The sequence below is a fragment of the Ips typographus genome, linkage group LG8 (assembly GCF_016097725.1).
Source record: "Ips typographus isolate SLU linkage group LG8, UJ_Ityp_2.0, whole genome shotgun sequence".
Classification (NCBI taxonomy): Eukaryota; Metazoa; Arthropoda; class Insecta; order Coleoptera; family Curculionidae; genus Ips; species Ips typographus.
This window is the reverse complement of record NC_138429.1, coordinates 1983389-1999418: the sequence shown is the minus strand read 5'-3', so window position 1 is coordinate 1999418 and position 16030 is coordinate 1983389. Positions and strand designations below refer to the sequence as shown.

The 16030-nt window shown below is 37.4% G+C and overlaps 5 protein-coding genes and 1 long non-coding RNA gene across 13 annotated transcripts; 4 read left to right on the top strand and 2 right to left on the bottom strand.

Moving 5' to 3' along the window:
* Positions 1-666: 666 nt before the first annotated feature.
* On the top strand, positions 667-2631 carry LOC145733113 (uncharacterized). Its single transcript, XM_081985769.1, has 5 exons — positions 667-981; positions 1034-1734; positions 1790-2089; positions 2142-2446; positions 2496-2631. The coding sequence occupies exons 1-5, from the start codon at positions 830-832 to the stop codon at positions 2550-2552; spliced, it is 1515 nt and encodes a 504-aa protein (XP_081841895.1). The 5' UTR covers positions 667-829; the 3' UTR covers positions 2553-2631.
* LOC145733110 (uncharacterized) lies at positions 2595-4749 on the bottom strand. Of its 2 annotated transcripts, none has more exons than XM_081985764.1 (5): positions 4182-4749; positions 3435-4129; positions 3084-3383; positions 2727-3031; positions 2595-2668 (listed from the first exon to the last, which is right to left on the bottom strand). In XM_081985764.1, exons 1-5 carry the CDS (start codon positions 4568-4570, stop codon positions 2606-2608), a joined length of 1752 nt encoding a protein of 583 aa, XP_081841890.1. In that variant the 5' UTR covers positions 4571-4749; the 3' UTR covers positions 2595-2605. The 2 variants fall into 2 exon arrangements, with proteins under 2 accessions (XP_081841890.1, XP_081841891.1); XM_081985765.1 differs by having other exon boundaries at positions 3084-3209.
* Positions 4750-5004: 255 nt separating this feature from the next.
* Positions 5005-5491, top strand: LOC145733117 (uncharacterized). The gene is made up of 2 exons (XR_014179120.1): positions 5005-5165; positions 5216-5491. It is a non-coding gene; the product is annotated as an uncharacterized LOC145733117 (long non-coding RNA).
* Positions 5492-5811: 320 nt separating this feature from the next.
* Positions 5812-8471, top strand: Rcd-1 (Required for cell differentiation 1). The gene is made up of 6 exons (XM_081985773.1): positions 5812-6208; positions 6266-6403; positions 7370-7547; positions 7599-7793; positions 7851-7942; positions 7998-8471. The coding sequence occupies exons 1-6, from the start codon at positions 6096-6098 to the stop codon at positions 8173-8175; spliced, it is 894 nt and encodes a 297-aa protein (XP_081841899.1). The 5' UTR covers positions 5812-6095; the 3' UTR covers positions 8176-8471.
* LOC145733111 (sodium-coupled monocarboxylate transporter 1-like) lies at positions 8455-15296 on the bottom strand. 3 transcript variants are annotated; one of them, XM_081985766.1, is made up of 10 exons: positions 15046-15295; positions 10423-10582; positions 10240-10357; positions 10127-10194; positions 9849-10003; positions 9625-9765; positions 9356-9574; positions 9031-9301; positions 8685-8976; positions 8455-8630 (listed from the first exon to the last, which is right to left on the bottom strand). In XM_081985766.1, the coding sequence occupies exons 1-10, from the start codon at positions 15240-15242 to the stop codon at positions 8506-8508; spliced, it is 1746 nt and encodes a 581-aa protein (XP_081841892.1). In that variant the 5' UTR covers positions 15243-15295; the 3' UTR covers positions 8455-8505. The 3 variants fall into 3 exon arrangements, with proteins under 3 accessions (XP_081841892.1, XP_081841894.1, XP_081841893.1); XM_081985768.1 differs by lacking the exon at positions 15046-15295 and adding an exon at positions 13798-13923; XM_081985767.1 differs by lacking the exon at positions 9356-9574 and having other exon boundaries at positions 15046-15296.
* LOC145733109 (U2 snRNP-associated SURP motif-containing protein-like) lies at positions 10729-15055 on the top strand. 5 transcript variants are annotated; one of them, XM_081985762.1, is made up of 12 exons: positions 10729-11352; positions 11896-12261; positions 12379-12547; positions 12596-12850; positions 12899-13100; positions 13155-13217; positions 13821-13936; positions 13988-14162; positions 14212-14422; positions 14473-14634; positions 14687-14819; positions 14893-15055. In XM_081985762.1, the coding sequence occupies exons 2-12, from the start codon at positions 11902-11904 to the stop codon at positions 15000-15002; spliced, it is 1956 nt and encodes a 651-aa protein (XP_081841888.1). In that variant the 5' UTR covers positions 10729-11352; positions 11896-11901; the 3' UTR covers positions 15003-15055. The 5 variants fall into 5 exon arrangements, with proteins under 5 accessions (XP_081841888.1, XP_081841885.1, XP_081841889.1 ...); XM_081985759.1 differs by having other exon boundaries at positions 12602-13100; XM_081985763.1 differs by having other exon boundaries at positions 12602-13100; positions 14872-15055.
* Positions 15297-16030: the final 734 nt, after the last annotated feature.

The window sequence follows — 16030 nt, the reverse complement described above, 5'->3', positions numbered from 1 at the left end:
ACTATAAGTAACTATGCATTTTAATCAGCGTCATGCATATATTAATACAAAGTACATAGAGAGTGTGAGTGTGCAAAGTAAAAACATATTAGACTTTACCATTTGAGCTTTTGTGTATGCAGGACAATAAAACTTGCGTTTCCGTTTGGTGGTGTATATTAGAATATTTAGTTACGCCCACCAACTACTGCGGTTGTGTTCTACATATTATCGCCGACTAGCTAGATGGTTAAATTGAGCAAAATTGGTGGAAAAACAAGGCCCGGATGAGTTTCCCGGACTGCGAAAACCCGGAACAATGACGCGTCCCAGAGTGTCGCGTTTTGCGCTGATACCGTTCTGCGGCCTTATGAAATCGAATTCTCTGGGCCCCGCCAAACTATTCTTACCAGGTGTTGGTCGATTAATATTAACTAGATAATTATTTTGTACCTACCCGGTTGTAGCTGAAAAGTAGTAACACCACCATCATTAAGGTCAGAGAGTATTAATATTAAAGGTTGCAATCAGACAAATGTACTGCAGATTAAACTTACAATTATTGGTTGAATTTCAGTTTTATTTATATCGTCCACTAAAAACCATGATTTCGAACATTAACTTTGTTCTCATAATTGTAATAATAACAACAATTTCTGATGCCATCACTATTGTTGTAAAAGAACAGAAACTGACAGTACCATTGGATTGTGTTTCACCAGAAATACAATCAGATTATACAGTTTTGATTAGTGATAATGGCAATTTGGCAATTAACTCAAAGGCTCTAGTGCGTTTTACCGTTAAAAACTTGAAGAAAAACGTTGAAAAGTTGCACTTTAAGCCTTCAATGTATATTTTCCAGTTTATGGATCCAGACACTTTGAACTATACTTTAGACGTTCTAGTCAATTCGGATGCTTTTAAACAGTCCAATTTTTTGCTTTTGTGCCATCCAAATGTAGCACTGCAGGACTTGGTGAATGTTTTATGGATGTTCAAGTACGTCTAATCCACCATAATACCTACCAAACTGAAACACAAAATATTTCAGATTACCTAACACAGTTCTGATCTCAATTTCGGAACAGTTTAAAGTGTACACCATGCAATTTCATGAATGTGGTATCAAAAGCACTCCCAAGTACATCATCACCCTAAACACGTCAAATACCATCTGTAATCAAGGCTTAAAGCACCGGTTGCGTTTTAACTTTAGAGAATCGTTTATGGGCTGTCCTTTGAAAGTGTTGTGGATTCGGTACCCGCCCTTTGTCAATCAGGCCAACGAATCTCGAAAAGGGATTTTTATCGACTTTTTAGATTCGCTAGCCCACATCGCTAAAAGGGAGTTGATAGTGAATTCTGATGATTTAGAATATTTCGAAGATGTGGCCGAGCACTTTATCTTCGATGCCGTGGTGGAAGATTTGAAGGAAGCAGATTTGTTTCTTACTAGTTATGGCACTACAGCAACTTTCTATTTGGGTCCAGTGGTTCACATAGACAATTTATTGTTTATAGTACCAAAAACACCTTTAAATTACTGGAAATCGTTTAGTAATGTTTTGTGGAAAATTGGGGTGGTGGTGGCCGGCACCATTATTGCTGTCACAGCTGCAATCTACTACCTAGGAAAGGACTATAAAAGTTTGACAAACATACTAAATTTAGTATTGTTTTTTTATGGTACTTTATTGGGAAATGGGTACAGAAGCCAACTACCCCGTTTCACTCTTCTTCGACTGTACTTCAGTTCGTTCACCACACTGTCATTATCATATATAATCACTAAAATAGCGATTTTCAGGTCACTTACTGTTACTATTCATGGTGATTAGCATGTATGTTCAAGGTAATTTAGTGAGTGTTCTGTCAGGATCCCTATACGAGCCACCAATTACAAACACGCAACAACTGGCCGATTCTCACATACCGTTCAAAACCACTGAACTCTTTAAAATGTTCTTCCAAATTCATCCAGGATTTATCACTGACCGGGCAATTATTCAGCTGGTGGATCGTCTTGAGATTACTAACGAACCGATGCTATTGAACACTTTGGATGACGTAATCAAACGTAGAAACTACGCCACTTTAAGTGTTAACGGTATTATTAACAGTCAATTTGATTTTTTCGTTGAAAAAAAAAAAATTTCTAGCCCTAGTCATGCTGAGACCCAACCTGGGGAAGACGTTCAGCATTTTTCCGTTAACGAAATTGTTCGTGTGTTTTGCTATGGATAAAACATCATTCAGGTCGCCTCAGTACTACGATTGGATTCTCCGCGGTGTTGAAACTGGTTTTATGGAAAAATACAAAAAGTTGTACCATTTCTATTCGGCTTTGAAGTGGAACGTGGAAACGGAACGGAAAATATTCGTACTGACTATGGAACAGATGCAGCCGGCTTTCAGAATCCTCCTAGTGCTACATTGTGGGTCCATTTTGATGTTCTTACTGGAGGTAAGTATGATTTTAAGTTACAAATTGTATTAAAAGTAAGTGGTTTTAGATAATTTACCACTACATGAAGTTCAAGTGGTGTAAAAGGAATATGAAGAAGGAATAATCGTTGTTTGATGGTTTAAAAGCAATTACAAGAATGAAAATGTCCATAAATGTTTAATTGTTATTATCCACAACTATAGCATTTAAGCGCACTACTATTACATTGTAATAAATTATCTAAAAAAAAAAACTTGATTATACTGACATTAGAGCAATTTCATACAAATCATTTTACCTCCATTACAAACACTAGACCGGTCATGGAATGCAACACTACAAGAAGCTTGACAGCGGGCTCTACTTGATCCATGGTCAATACGAAAACTTTCTCTTCCAGTTCCACGTTCCATTTCAAAGCCATTGAAAACTGGTAGAGTCGTTTGTACTTTTCCATAAACCCAGTTTCCAGACCTTGCAGTATCCAGTCGGAAAATTGCGGGGAGTGAAACGAGTTTTTGTCCATACCAAAAGTTACAAAAAGCTCCGTTAACGGGAAATAGCTGAATCTTTTGTTGAGATTGGGTCTTAGCATGATTAAAGCTATGGGAGTAGAGTTTGATTTACAATATATAAATTTAAACTAAAGTCGTACCGTTAATAGTTATGATGGAGTAGTCTTTGCGCTTGATCAAATCATCTAAAGTGTTGAGTAAAATTGGTTCCTTGATAATTTGAACACGTTTGACCAACTGAATCAAGTCCGGATCAGTAGATAGTCCTGGATGAAGGTTAATCATGTTTTTAAATAGTTCAGTGGTTTTGAAAGGAATATTGGAAGCGGCCAATTGATGCACATTTGTAATGGGAGGTTCAAACAAAGACCCTGATAGCACACTAACTAAAGCACCTTGAACAAATATTCCAATCACCATAAACAGGAACAGTAAATGACCTGTAACACAAACAATTTGATTTTTTGGTGGTTTTTTATTAAATAACATACTAAAATAAATCCTGAGGATACTGGAACGTGGCAGTTGGTTCCGGTTTCCAACTCCCAATAAAGTCCCATAGAGAAACAACCCTAAATTTCGAATGTTGTCCAAACTGTTCCCAACAACATTTTTACTTAAATATTGAACTACAATAACAGCAATTGCAATGGTAGCAGCCACCACAATCGCAACTTGCCACAAAACATGACTGAACGATTTCCAGTAATTTAAGTAAGTTCTGGGCACCACAAACAAAATATGATCCACATTCACCACAGGACTTGGATAGAACATTTCATTGGTATTAAAACAGCTAGCGAATATTTCTGTTTCTTTCAAATCTTCCACCACTGAATCGTAATTAAAATTTTCACCTACGTCTTCCAAATACTCTAGATCGTTAGACGTGATGCTCAATTCCCTTTTTGTGATGTACGAGAGCGAGTCGAGAAAGTCAATAAAAATGCCCCTTAAAGGTTCTGAGCTGTTCATATCAAAAACAAAGGGGGGATACCGCACCCATATCAACCTTATGGGACATCCTATAAAGTTGTTTTTCAGATGATTACTTAAGTCTGGATGGTTTATCTCAGGACAAGTGCCTATATACTTGGGAGTACTTTTAGCACCACACTCGTGTAGCTGAATAGTGTATACTGGTAATAAATCGTTTGAAACTGATACCAGAATCGAATTAAGTAATCTAAAAAGTACATTTTACACTGTGCACCATATTAAGAAGCGCACAAACCCACTTAAACTTCCATAAAACATCTACTAACTCTGAAATATTTCCTTTAGCGTCGCATAGAAGCAAAAATTGGGCTGGTTTAAAGATTTCCGAATTTACTAGCACTTCCAAAGCATAGTTCAAACTGTCTGGATCTATTGATTCAAAAATGTAGATTGAGGGTTTTGACTCCAGTTTTGCAATGCTTTTCCGCAAGTTTATACCGCTGAAACGTACTAAAGGTACGGAATAATGCCCCAAACTTCCCTTATCTCCAATCAAAATTACATAACTTGATGCCACATCCCGTAAAATGCATTCCAAATTAATTTTTGTTACTAGGTTGTTATTAATTAGATAACCATTACTATTACACACTATGATAATTATTGTTGCTATAGTGGTGAAGTGCATTATTGTTGATTCTTCTGGTTATGCCCCAAAACTAAATGTAATGTACAAAAAAGTATAAGGTTTTAGCTTCTTTTGTGTAGCTAAATCACCTCAATTTGCTATATGAGATTATAATTAGATGAGAAAGCTTTCTGGGAATATTTTAAGTACGACTAATAGAGTAATATAAAATAATTTTGATGGTACGTAATCGACAATTATAGTCACTCAGTGCAAATAAATATAAACGTTGACTGATGTTTTTATTGATAATTCAAGGAATTTTACTTTTTAGATAACGTTGGAGAGGATTAACTTGTATGACTGTATAAAATTCCACCGGATGAAAGGTCATTATCAGTTTTCCAGTAATGCATAAGTGCTCCTATCAGCCAATCAAATATCCTGAAACAAAGGTGATAAGGAAATTTCGCCCACTTTTTTCGTATCATTTGTAAACATCAAATCCACCTATATAAATCAACTGTAGCGCTGAAATTGGTACAGAACAAGTTTTGGTAAACGAAAATGGCACCACCTCCACCACCACATCACGGACCTCCACACGATCCTCATCATCACGGTGGCCCACCCGGACCTCCAGGACCTCACGGTGGTATGTTGTACCACTTGATTTAACTATTAGTGCTTACTGTTGTGTTTTAGGTCCAGGACCCCAACATGGACCACCCGGAGGCCCTGGCCCACATGGGGGACCACACGGTGGACCTCACGGAGGACCACATCACGGCGGTCCTCACGGAGGACCCCCACATCATTAAGACTCTAAAAGCCATATTTATTTTAAGTACAGTGTAAGAATTAGTATTTTTTTACAATTTTATATAGTCTGATGTCGTTCTAAAAATACTTCAACAACAGAAAATGATTTGCGAGACATTGCGACTAAGTATAAAGTTTAATAAAGCAGGTACAAGTGAATATGATGTTTTTTTTCTCAATAAATATAATTAATACGGGGAGTTTACAATTTTGTATTGTTCTGAATACTATTCAAAAGAGCATTAAAGATATTACAAGCAGAAATAAAAGTGTTTTTCTAGCTTTCCAAGTTGTCAAGTTTCGTTGGGCCTATACTGTACTTTTAATAGTATAAATATATCATTTGCTTGGTAAATAAACGTTTTTAAACTTGAATCAGAGACGCACAAGTGCTTTGCGTTTGTTTGGTTGCCTACCACTGTTGTCTTCGTGCCTAAACCTCATTGTGTCATACCTGTCATATGTCAGGAGTGTCAAATGTTGTTCACAGTCACACTAGTCACAGATTGTTGATTTTTGTTTGGGATTGGAAAATAGATATTTTGTTAATTAAAATAGCTTGTTTACTCCTTGTGAGAGAAGAAAAACTAGCACACGGTTAAAATTAGATAATCGAGTAAAGTGTCGTGCGTTCACATAGTTAGCAAAACTAAAAGTGTTTCTCAACTTTGTCTACATTTTGATCTGGTCCTGAGCTGACCTTTAATAGGTTCCTGTGCGTCGGGAATCTCCCAAAACCGTCCAAAAATCTGGAAATACCGTCATGAGCACCCAACAGAGCCCCGCCAACACTACCGTCGAACGGGAGAAGGTATTTCAGTGGATCTTGGAGCTGACCAACCCAGAAACCCGCGAGAATGCTCTGTTTGAATTGAGGTGAGGTTGTTTAAACTAAAAAATGCTTTTGTATGAAGCAAAACGGTAATTTCGCAGTAAAAAGCGGGAAGCTGTTCCAGAGTTAGCACCGATGCTTTGGAATAGCTTTGGAACTATTGCTGCTTTACTACAGGAGATTCTTATTATCTATCCAGCCATTAATCCTCCTACATTGACTGCACATGAATCTAATAGGTAAGTGTTACTTAACCTTTGTCTAATTGCCAGTACTTTCACCTCCAGAAAAACAATTTTGCCGTAAATCGCGATAAAAATCTTAAAATTTAGGATAATTTGGTGGAACCACAATAATAGCGGCATTCTTTGGATCCATCAGATACAAAAGCGTTCTGATCTAAAAATCACATGACATCATGATTATAAAACCAGATAGAGGTCACGTGACTTTTGAATCATAAGGCGTTTGGATCCGAAATCACAAACCCAAAGAAAAGGGATAATGCAAAATGCAACACAGTCATCTCAACTGTTGGGCGATGTTGCCAGATGGTCGACAAACTACAGCTTTTAAAAACCGAAATTCTGGTTGGAAAGCTTGTTTTTTTATTATTTGAAATAACTGAAAAAGGTTTTCGACTTCCATAGTGCACGCCCCACTTGTAGAAAACTTGTAAAAAGGAACCTGTTAGCTAAAGTAAGTCGGATGCGTCCGTGATCCGACAACAAGAATACACGTAATTGGTTGAGAATGCTACATTCTTATTGGTCTAAATAAAATATAATTTTTATTGGTCAAAATTTATTGTCAGTGTTTTTGTTACTAGAGTCATAGAGTGAGGTTAAAAATGACACGGTATTGGACAGAATCTGATGTCATACGAAATTTAAAAACCATCGTTTAAAGTATCCCGCTAAAAACCCATGGACTCCAGGTTATAAGGAACTTGAAGGCATTTGAAGTTGATGGTAAAATATCAGTTGTTCTTAGTGAATTATGCGACGTTGCCAGGCGCTGTTTTTTCCTTATTCCTATATTTATACTGTTTCAAGTTAGTTCTGGCCCTAACAAAGAAGTTTACTTGTGCAGCATTTGCCTAAATTGCAACACTGTTCCTAGTTTCACAATCACAATCTGTATCTACTATGCATTAAATAACAATTTGTTAAAAAATATCAATAAAACTTGTGTGTTTATTTTAGGGTGTGTAATGCCTTAGCACTACTTCAATGTGTGGCCTCTCATCCAGAAACAAGGTCTCATTTTTTACTGGCCCATATTCCTTTCTTTTTATATCCTTTCCTACATACCGTGTCAAAAACTCGTCCTTTCGAATACTTGAGACTCACCAGCCTTGGAGTAATTGGGGCTTTAGTAAAGGTTTGTTTACCGTTGCTTTATCCGCTTTTTTTCTTATTGGTTCAATTGTAGACTGATGAACAGGAAGTGATTACCTTTCTCCTAACCACAGAAATAATTCCTCTGTGTTTGCGAATAATGGAAACTGGTTCCGAATTGAGTAAAACAGTTGCCACTTTTATCCTACAGAAAATTCTTCTGGATGACAGTGGACTGTCTTACATCTGTCAGACTTACGATCGTTTTAGTCATGTGGCGATGATTTTGGTAAATTTTGTTAAAGCGTGATTAATGTGTGTGGTAGACATGTTTCTTGATTTGTAGGGTAAAATGGTTATTTCATTAGCCAAAGAACCATCTGCCAGATTGCTAAAGCATGTAGTACGCTGTTACTTAAGACTCTCCGACAATCCTAGGTAACTAAGCAAAATCTGACTGTTTTCTTTGATGTGATTGCTTATTAATTTTCAGAGCACGCGAAGCCTTAAGACAGTGTTTACCCGATCATTTGCGCGACACCACTTTTAACACCACTTTGCAAGAGGACAAATCCACTAAGCACTGGCTGCAGCAGTTGCTAAAAAATTTGGAATCCACCTCCGGTTCCGATCCAAGACAGCTGGGAATGGATTCGTTAGGATCTCAATGAGTTTCCTAATCGTTCACATCAAAAATGTTTCTTCACTTAAATGCTATTGACTAAATGGTTATAACATAACTACATTGTTTTCCATTAAGGAGTAATTGATTGTTTAGTTTTTAGTTATACACACGCTAATTATATTGACTGTTTTTGAGTGTAAAACGTAATTTTTTAGTATCTGTTACGGTTTTCTTATAGTACTAAGTGGAGGAATCGTTTTAATATTGAGTGCTGTGTCTCTTAAGTATTGAAAAAGACTTGTGATCCCTAATAAAATACAAATAATTATATTTAATGAATAATTGTTTGTTTTATTTTGTTGCCAACATACAAAAATCATCTGTTATCCTGTTGGATTATTTTCAAGTCCAGGTTGTTGTCCAGTAAAGGAGCACTAGACAAGAATTTGTGCACTACTGGTGATAGGGCGTTCCTGTTAACTTTGGTGCGTTTATTGAACCCTGCAACACCGAAAGATAAAACTGTCAGTTGTCATAATTTGTATAGACTTGTACCTGTTAAGTAACTAACAGTTAGTCCCACAACTATAGCAGTTATGGTACCAATTGGAGTGTAGTACATATAAGAAATCCGATATAAGGGAAAAGGGGGTACAATAGTTTTGGGTTCCACATCGGACGTGGTGAGGGTGATACTTAAATACTCTGCAACCCAATCGGCACTGCATCCTTCCACTGAAATGGGTTTCTGGGGGAATCGTATGGTACCGTCGGCGATTTGAGCTTGGGAACCCACCGAAATCCACGCTATTAAAGTTCCACTAATAAACCCTCCTACCAGAGCTCCCTGAAATATAAAAAGTCTGTAACTATGAAGTACTGTGCTGGATATAGCAGAAACCTCTGGATTAGCCCCTGGGAAAAACATCCCCAAGGAAAAAACACCAAGTAAAGGACCTGCGGTGATGGCTCCTATACTGCCAGCAGCCTGAATCAGTGTTCCTAATTTCTCTACCACAAAAACTAATCCAACGCAAACGAATCCAATCAAAACCACAATAATTTTCATCAATAAACTCGCATGTCCTTCGCTTAAAGGCCGTTTCAGCCTGGGTTTGATCAAGTCTTCGAATATCACCCCCGTCATTGAATTTAGCCCTGTTGACATTGAACTGAAATACATTATAAAAGCAATTTTAAAACAGTTTAAAGTCATCCAACCCAACCTTAAAGCAGCACTAAAAACTCCACTAACAAACATTCCCGGCAAACCAGGAATATCCCCCACCGTGTCCATAATAAAGTACGGGAGCAACTGATCAGATTTGTGAATCAAACCCCTGGTAACGGGATCGCATTTATGGTAGAATGCGTAAATTACCATGCCCATGTAGCAGCACATGGACACCAAAGCCCACAGACCCACCACCAAAATTCCGATCGTTCTATATAATGCTCATTCAGTTTTACGTTCAATAGAGACAGTTTAACTTACATTCTGGCTTTTTTCAATGTGGGCATTGCCAGGCAACGTTGTACCATAGCTTGATTGATAGAACAAGAAGCCAACCAATAGAAAAAATTCCCTATAGTAACTGTCCAGAAAGTATGTCGTATTGTTGGGTCTGGGTCCATACTGATGAAATAACAGATTGTACCATTTTATTAATAACCAAAGTTTTGTTCAATGAGGATGTGTACTGTGAACTCTAAACCTACTTAAAAAACTCAATGCGATCTCCCTGTTGGTTCCTGGACCAAACTTCCTTTACTCCACCAACTCGTACAGTTCCTACTACTACAGTAACTACCATAGCGCCAAACATAATAATCGTTTGTACGGTATCGGTCCAAACTACAGCTTTTAGTCCACCCTGAGAAATGTTGAAAAAAAAAATATTTTGTTACTAAATTAAGTAAGCAATTTGCCACGAATTTAGAACCCACTCGTCCTTAAATTTAATAACTATTTTAATTGCAGGAAGTCCCTAACTCACCAACGTGGTGTAGAAAATACACACGATACACACCACCGGAGTGACCAGATGTAAATTGATACCTGTAACTGTTCCAGAAATTATTTGTTGCGTCTGAGAAACTTAAAACTTACCTTGACTAAAGGCCAAAGCGGGAACGTAAATCACTATAGGAATGTAGAGTAGCATTTTGGTGAGAAACAGCGTGGTTCCGAGCAATCGGACCGTATTGCTGAACCTTAGGTTGAGGTACTTAAAAAGCCAAACTACTTAATTTGCGATAATCCATCGTTTGATACAGGTAAGTAATTACGTACTTCGTAAGTCGAGGTGATTTGAAGATTGTAGAACACTGGTAGGATGGCGTAGGCCATTACCATGGCAACGAACACTTCGGGCACAATGTTCATCCAGAATTGGGTCCCGTAAGTGTACATTTCAGCCGGTAGACCTAGCAGGCTTATTCCAGAAATGTAACTGAAAAAAAACGTGTACTTTACGATACAATTAAATCAACGTAAGCGGTGTTGAAATCACAACCATTTTTAGATTTGACATCCAATAACTGACAGTTTGTTTTATTGTGTTCTCTCTTTTTTCGCCCATGTGTTACGAGTAATGAAAAAGGAAAGATACACATGACTTCGATTTTCAACTTGAAACGTATCGCACGTCTGTTTCGTGGGCGCCATTTTTGTCGCTAAGAAACCACGTTTCTTGAAACGGTGTTCAGAGAAATTTGGAGTTGACGACCGAATTCCGCAGCCGGTCGAGTGGAAATGTGGGGCCTCTAAGTGGAAACGTGGATTCCTAAAGGTCTACGGGGAATTGTCTTGTGCGGTGCACTTCCAGGAGGCGGAAAGGGTGAAAACCTAGGTCAAGACCACGTGGATGTGACAGTGACGGTTATAGTTTCCACGAGGAATGACTATATTTTTCACTCGGATCGTGCCTTTAAGGCGATTTTTAGTCCTATTTATGCAAGCGGGAGAGATGAGAGTTTCTCAGACGCACGCAAGTGCCTCTTCCGCGGATCTTTCGTAATCGTGAATCGCGTAATCGCGTTATTTAATCTGGCTGAACGTCTCACTGACGAGTGGCCATCGTAACCACAACACACACAAAGATACACATTAACCGCAAATAACTTGACATTTGGTACAAAAGCCGGCATTTTGAGTTTCTGTTAAACGTTTCTTGTGATTTTTCAATTATTCCTGCTGTTTAGTAACTGAAATTTACTTTGGGTAAGTTACTACAACACGATTTTATCACTTTCAACAGTTATTGCTATTGCATTGCGTGTAGAATTTATATTCTGCTTAAGTGCATTACTAACTAAATATTGGGAGTTGCGAATTCAAAGAGCGTATATAAGAAGGTTTCTTAACTTTAGCCACTTTCAAATTATTGTTTTGTTTATGATTTTTCGCTTTACCTTTTTAACTTTTCTTTCCAGTCTATAATTGTGTTCTCTCTCGGTAGTACAGTAATAGAAAAGGAAAAGTAACTATAACCTCAATATAAAATGAAACAAAAATTGAAGCTGACACTTGTTTCCAATAATATTTGTATCAACGACGCCATTTTGGATTTTTTTGCTTTTTCATTAGAGTTTTCCTGTTATTTCTTATTTAAGACAGTTAATTAGTAAAACTGTGCTTTATTTATTACGTGTAACTACACAAGTACAAAGTAAAACTTTGGAGGGTTAGTGCTTCAAAGCAAATAGTGTCAGAAATAGCCCGTTTCCACTATTAACATTTTTTAATATTTTCCTACTTTTACAGTAAGAAATGTCAAAAAGAGGACAAGAAAAGAAAGTGAAAGAAGACGAAGAAGCCACCGCCCACGTGTTCCAAGAGTTTCTCAGGTCATTCCAGGAACTTCCGGTGACCGGAAAAACGTTTGTCAAATCTGGAGTATTTTATGGGGACCGAAACGTGGTGACCGCTGCGGAAACGGAACTTTACCAACCAGTTCCGGTGATACAGAGCAGCGTAGCTACGCAGCAGGCTATAGAATGCGCCACAATAGTAAAACTCGATCCACTATCTAAGAAAAAGGATCAAACAAGGAAAAAGTCGAATCTTGAATTGTTGAAAGAGGAGCTGAAGCTACGCCACTCAGAAAGAGAAGAAAGAGATAAGCTCAAGGTTTTTTTTACATTTTTTTTATTTATAGAGGGAATCTGACTTAAAAACTTGACAATTGTCACGTGACACTTCATTGTGTACGATTAGCACAGTCACGTGATAACTCTGATTTTGTAGGAAGAAATTCAGGCTACAGGACCGGCTTTAAGTTATTTTGACGGTGGCGACCCAAAATCCACCAATTTATTTGTGGCCAATTTACGGTCCAGCGTGACTGAAGTGAATTTGATGGAAGAATTCGGAGTATTCGGGCCTTTGGCCAGCGTGAAAATTATGTGGCCCAGAGGTATAATTGAAAATTCTGCTTTTAAATGATGATGTTAAGGTTAATAAGGAACAGGTGAGGAGAAATTCAAAAATATGACCACAAATTGCGGATTTGTGGCTTTTATGAGTCGACGCGATGCTGAGCGTGCTTTAAACGTGATGAAAAATCGTTCAGACATGCGCGTCGGCTGGGGAAAATCCGTCGATTTACCAACACATCCTATTTACATCCCTAAAGAGTTGTTGAAAATGTTCCTACCCCCACCTCAAACTGGATTACCTTTTAATGCGCAACCCCCGGGAAAATTTAACGACCATGATGGTACAACTGACATGTTATTCGAACTTTGTCCACAATCGAAAATTGCAGATTTGGATTGCCTCCTTCGAGAATCGGTGGTGAAAGTGACAATTCCGTTAAACAAAAAAATGTTAGCACTAGTCAATCGTATGGTAGAGTTTGTGGTGAAAGAGGGTCCGCTATTCGAAGCCATGATTATGAATCGGGAAATGCAAAATCCCGATTACGGTTTCTTATTCGAAAATAAGTCAGCCACTCACTTATACTATCGGTCTGCATTTTATTTTTTAATTTGATATCAATGTCTAAAAGTGCGTGGTTTCAGGTGGAAATTGTTTAGTGTGCTACAGGGAGATTCCACGAAAATTTGGAGAATGAAACCGTTCAGGTATAGTATCGTTTGCTAAGCTAAGTTAACCAGAGTCGAAAATTTTTTTACATTTAATGTCACATTTCATAAACTTTCACCCTGTATATGTCAGGAACTGTACGCTTTTTGTATAACACATAGTCAAGTAGACCATGACAAGGTGTGTCTATGAAATGAGATTCAAAAGCACCGGTTCCAGTTTGGTGCAATTTGCTTTGGTCCGTAAACATGTGTGGTAAATCCAAAACCGACTATAGGAAAACCGTGTAACTGACAGAGAAACGTAGATAATTGCATGCGTGGGACAAAGACAGAAAACGAAAAAAATATCAAGTAGGCCATATTTTCAGTACGCTGTTGCCAAAATCCAATACCAATCCATTCCGATTTTGGCAACAACGTACAGAAAATATGGCCTACTTGATATTTTTTTCGTTTTCTGACTTTGTCCCACGCATGCAATTATCTACGTTTCTCTGTCAGTTACACGGTTTTCCTATGGTCGGTTTTGGATTTACCACACTTATTCAGACAGCTTGTGGCAACAAAATATGCTCCATGAAGCTATAAAATAATTTTTTTTGTTTCCGAGACTTACAAGTTAGAATAACTTTATTCCAGAATGTTTGAAGGTGGTTCTATTTGGTTGCCACCCACAGCACCAGACTACAACGCAGGTATGCCCGAACACCTCACTGTTAGCTCAGCCAAAGAGGCTGATAACACTTCCCTGTCAGGTTTGTATATTTAAACAGCTAACCAGCAAAATACCGAGTGTCTTATGGTAGATAACCAATGTGAACGACTAATCGAAATCATACGCAACCTGACCTTAAGCAAAACGTCAATAGCTGACGGGATGGTGTTTTGTTTGAACCATTTGCCAGCTTTGAAGGATTCTCTCGATATTATCGTGGATTCGTTATGCCAAACAACCACCAAACCAGTTAGTAAAATTGCCAGGTAATCACGCAACCAGCCCACACAAAATTGTAAATTTTCTTTTGTATAGGCTGTTTCTATTGTCGGACGTGTTAAGTAATTGCAAAAGTAAGACAGTTTTGAAGGATTACGTTCCTTTTGAGAAGGTCATGAACGAACTGAAACGCAGTTTAGACGAGATCAAAAATGATGCGGATAAGGGGATATTTAAGAAAAAAGTGCAACGATTTTTGCAACAAATGCATTTCATTGATTTTATAAGCGAGGAGAGTTCTGCCAAGGTATTTCATACTGTTAACTAGACGTTTTTAGAAAATTAAGGTTTTTACAGTATGAGAACTACTTCAGAGTGAATCTGGAGGGATTAGATGATGGAAATTCGAGCAGTGACGAGCCACTAGATGGAGCCAGTTTACTGAAACGGTCAATGAAAAACCCCAGCCAGGAGTGTGTGATAACTTCAAAAATTCTTAGGGAAAGACAACAGATCAAAGTACAATTTGGATATTAATTTCTCTTATCATTTCAAGTTTGCTTTAAACTAGATCCGTCAAGAATACTTTGTTCCATCTAAATGGGATACTCTGGACCCTGACGAAGTTGAAACCCAATCTATGACGTCCGCAAAGTTGTATCAAATGGATCAGGAAGCAGCTAATGAAAAAGAAAACTTGGATGGTAAGTAAACTTTGATAAAGAAGCTTTAATTGGTAAAAACCAACTGGTTGAGGGGGAATTTGAATTTTTTCAGTTTTACTTCCTATAAAATCCACTAAAAGCAAAAAGCGCAAGCGTGATAAGTATCTTGTCAACCCTGAGAGTTACTCGACTAAAAAAGACAAAAAGAAACGTACACATTAAGTTTATAGTCTGACATTTTTTTTAAATAAAGTTAATAATTTACCTGGCTATAAGTGACATGGAAATGGGAAAAATTCCCATCGTTTTGCCGCCCATCAAATACTCGGAAGTGGTGTTCTGTTTCACTTTGGCGAAAAACGCAAAATAGACACCAATAAGCGCGGACACGACAAGCATAATCGCGAAAACCACATAATCGATAGCGTCAAAGTATTTTTTCACGACGTTTTCCTCGTCCATTTTTCCTCGGCATTAACGTGTAGTGAATAAGCGCTGCAAGGGGCCGAAAGCGTAGATATTTACGTAACCAATTATTCCAGCGTAAAGCGCCAATTTGGATTTAAATTGGAAAATTGGCCGCCTTTACCAAATTAGATCAGACGTGTAGCACTTATGGCACGAAAGAAACACCAATTTAAAGATACCACTTATACCAGGTGTCCCAATATCAAAAACTATTTGTAGTAGTTTTTAGTTTTTAATTAAGATATTTTTGACGTAAAAGAACACTTTTGAGAATTTAAGCCACTGGTGGTAGGAACAATAGTATTGGTTATATTATATTATTGAAAATTTCAAAATTTACCATCTACTTGACTTAAAATGACCAATTTTGGTGGGTTGTTCTGTTGTGATTACGTCACTGAATATCAAAATACTGATATTATAAGAATCCGATTCTCAAAAGTTGACCCCATCACGTGACAAAAGCAAAACCTAAAATCCTTTAAACTAAATGTCGTTTTAAAAAGTTTGAGACTTATTGAATTGTCCTGAATTTATAAATAGTGTAAAACTGATCATTCAATTCAAACTTTTTTTTATTCAATTAAACACTGGTTACAGTCCAAATTTTTGAACTAATTTAATTCTAATAATTAGTGTTCAAGACTAATATTGTAGCATTTAATGCGAAAATTGTTTAATTTTATCAATGAAGAGTATCTGAAACTTAATTTTTGTGTGAAGCGCCTAGAAGTCAATTTAACTCTAACAAAGCGTAAAATGACATGTTTTTAAGCCTAGGG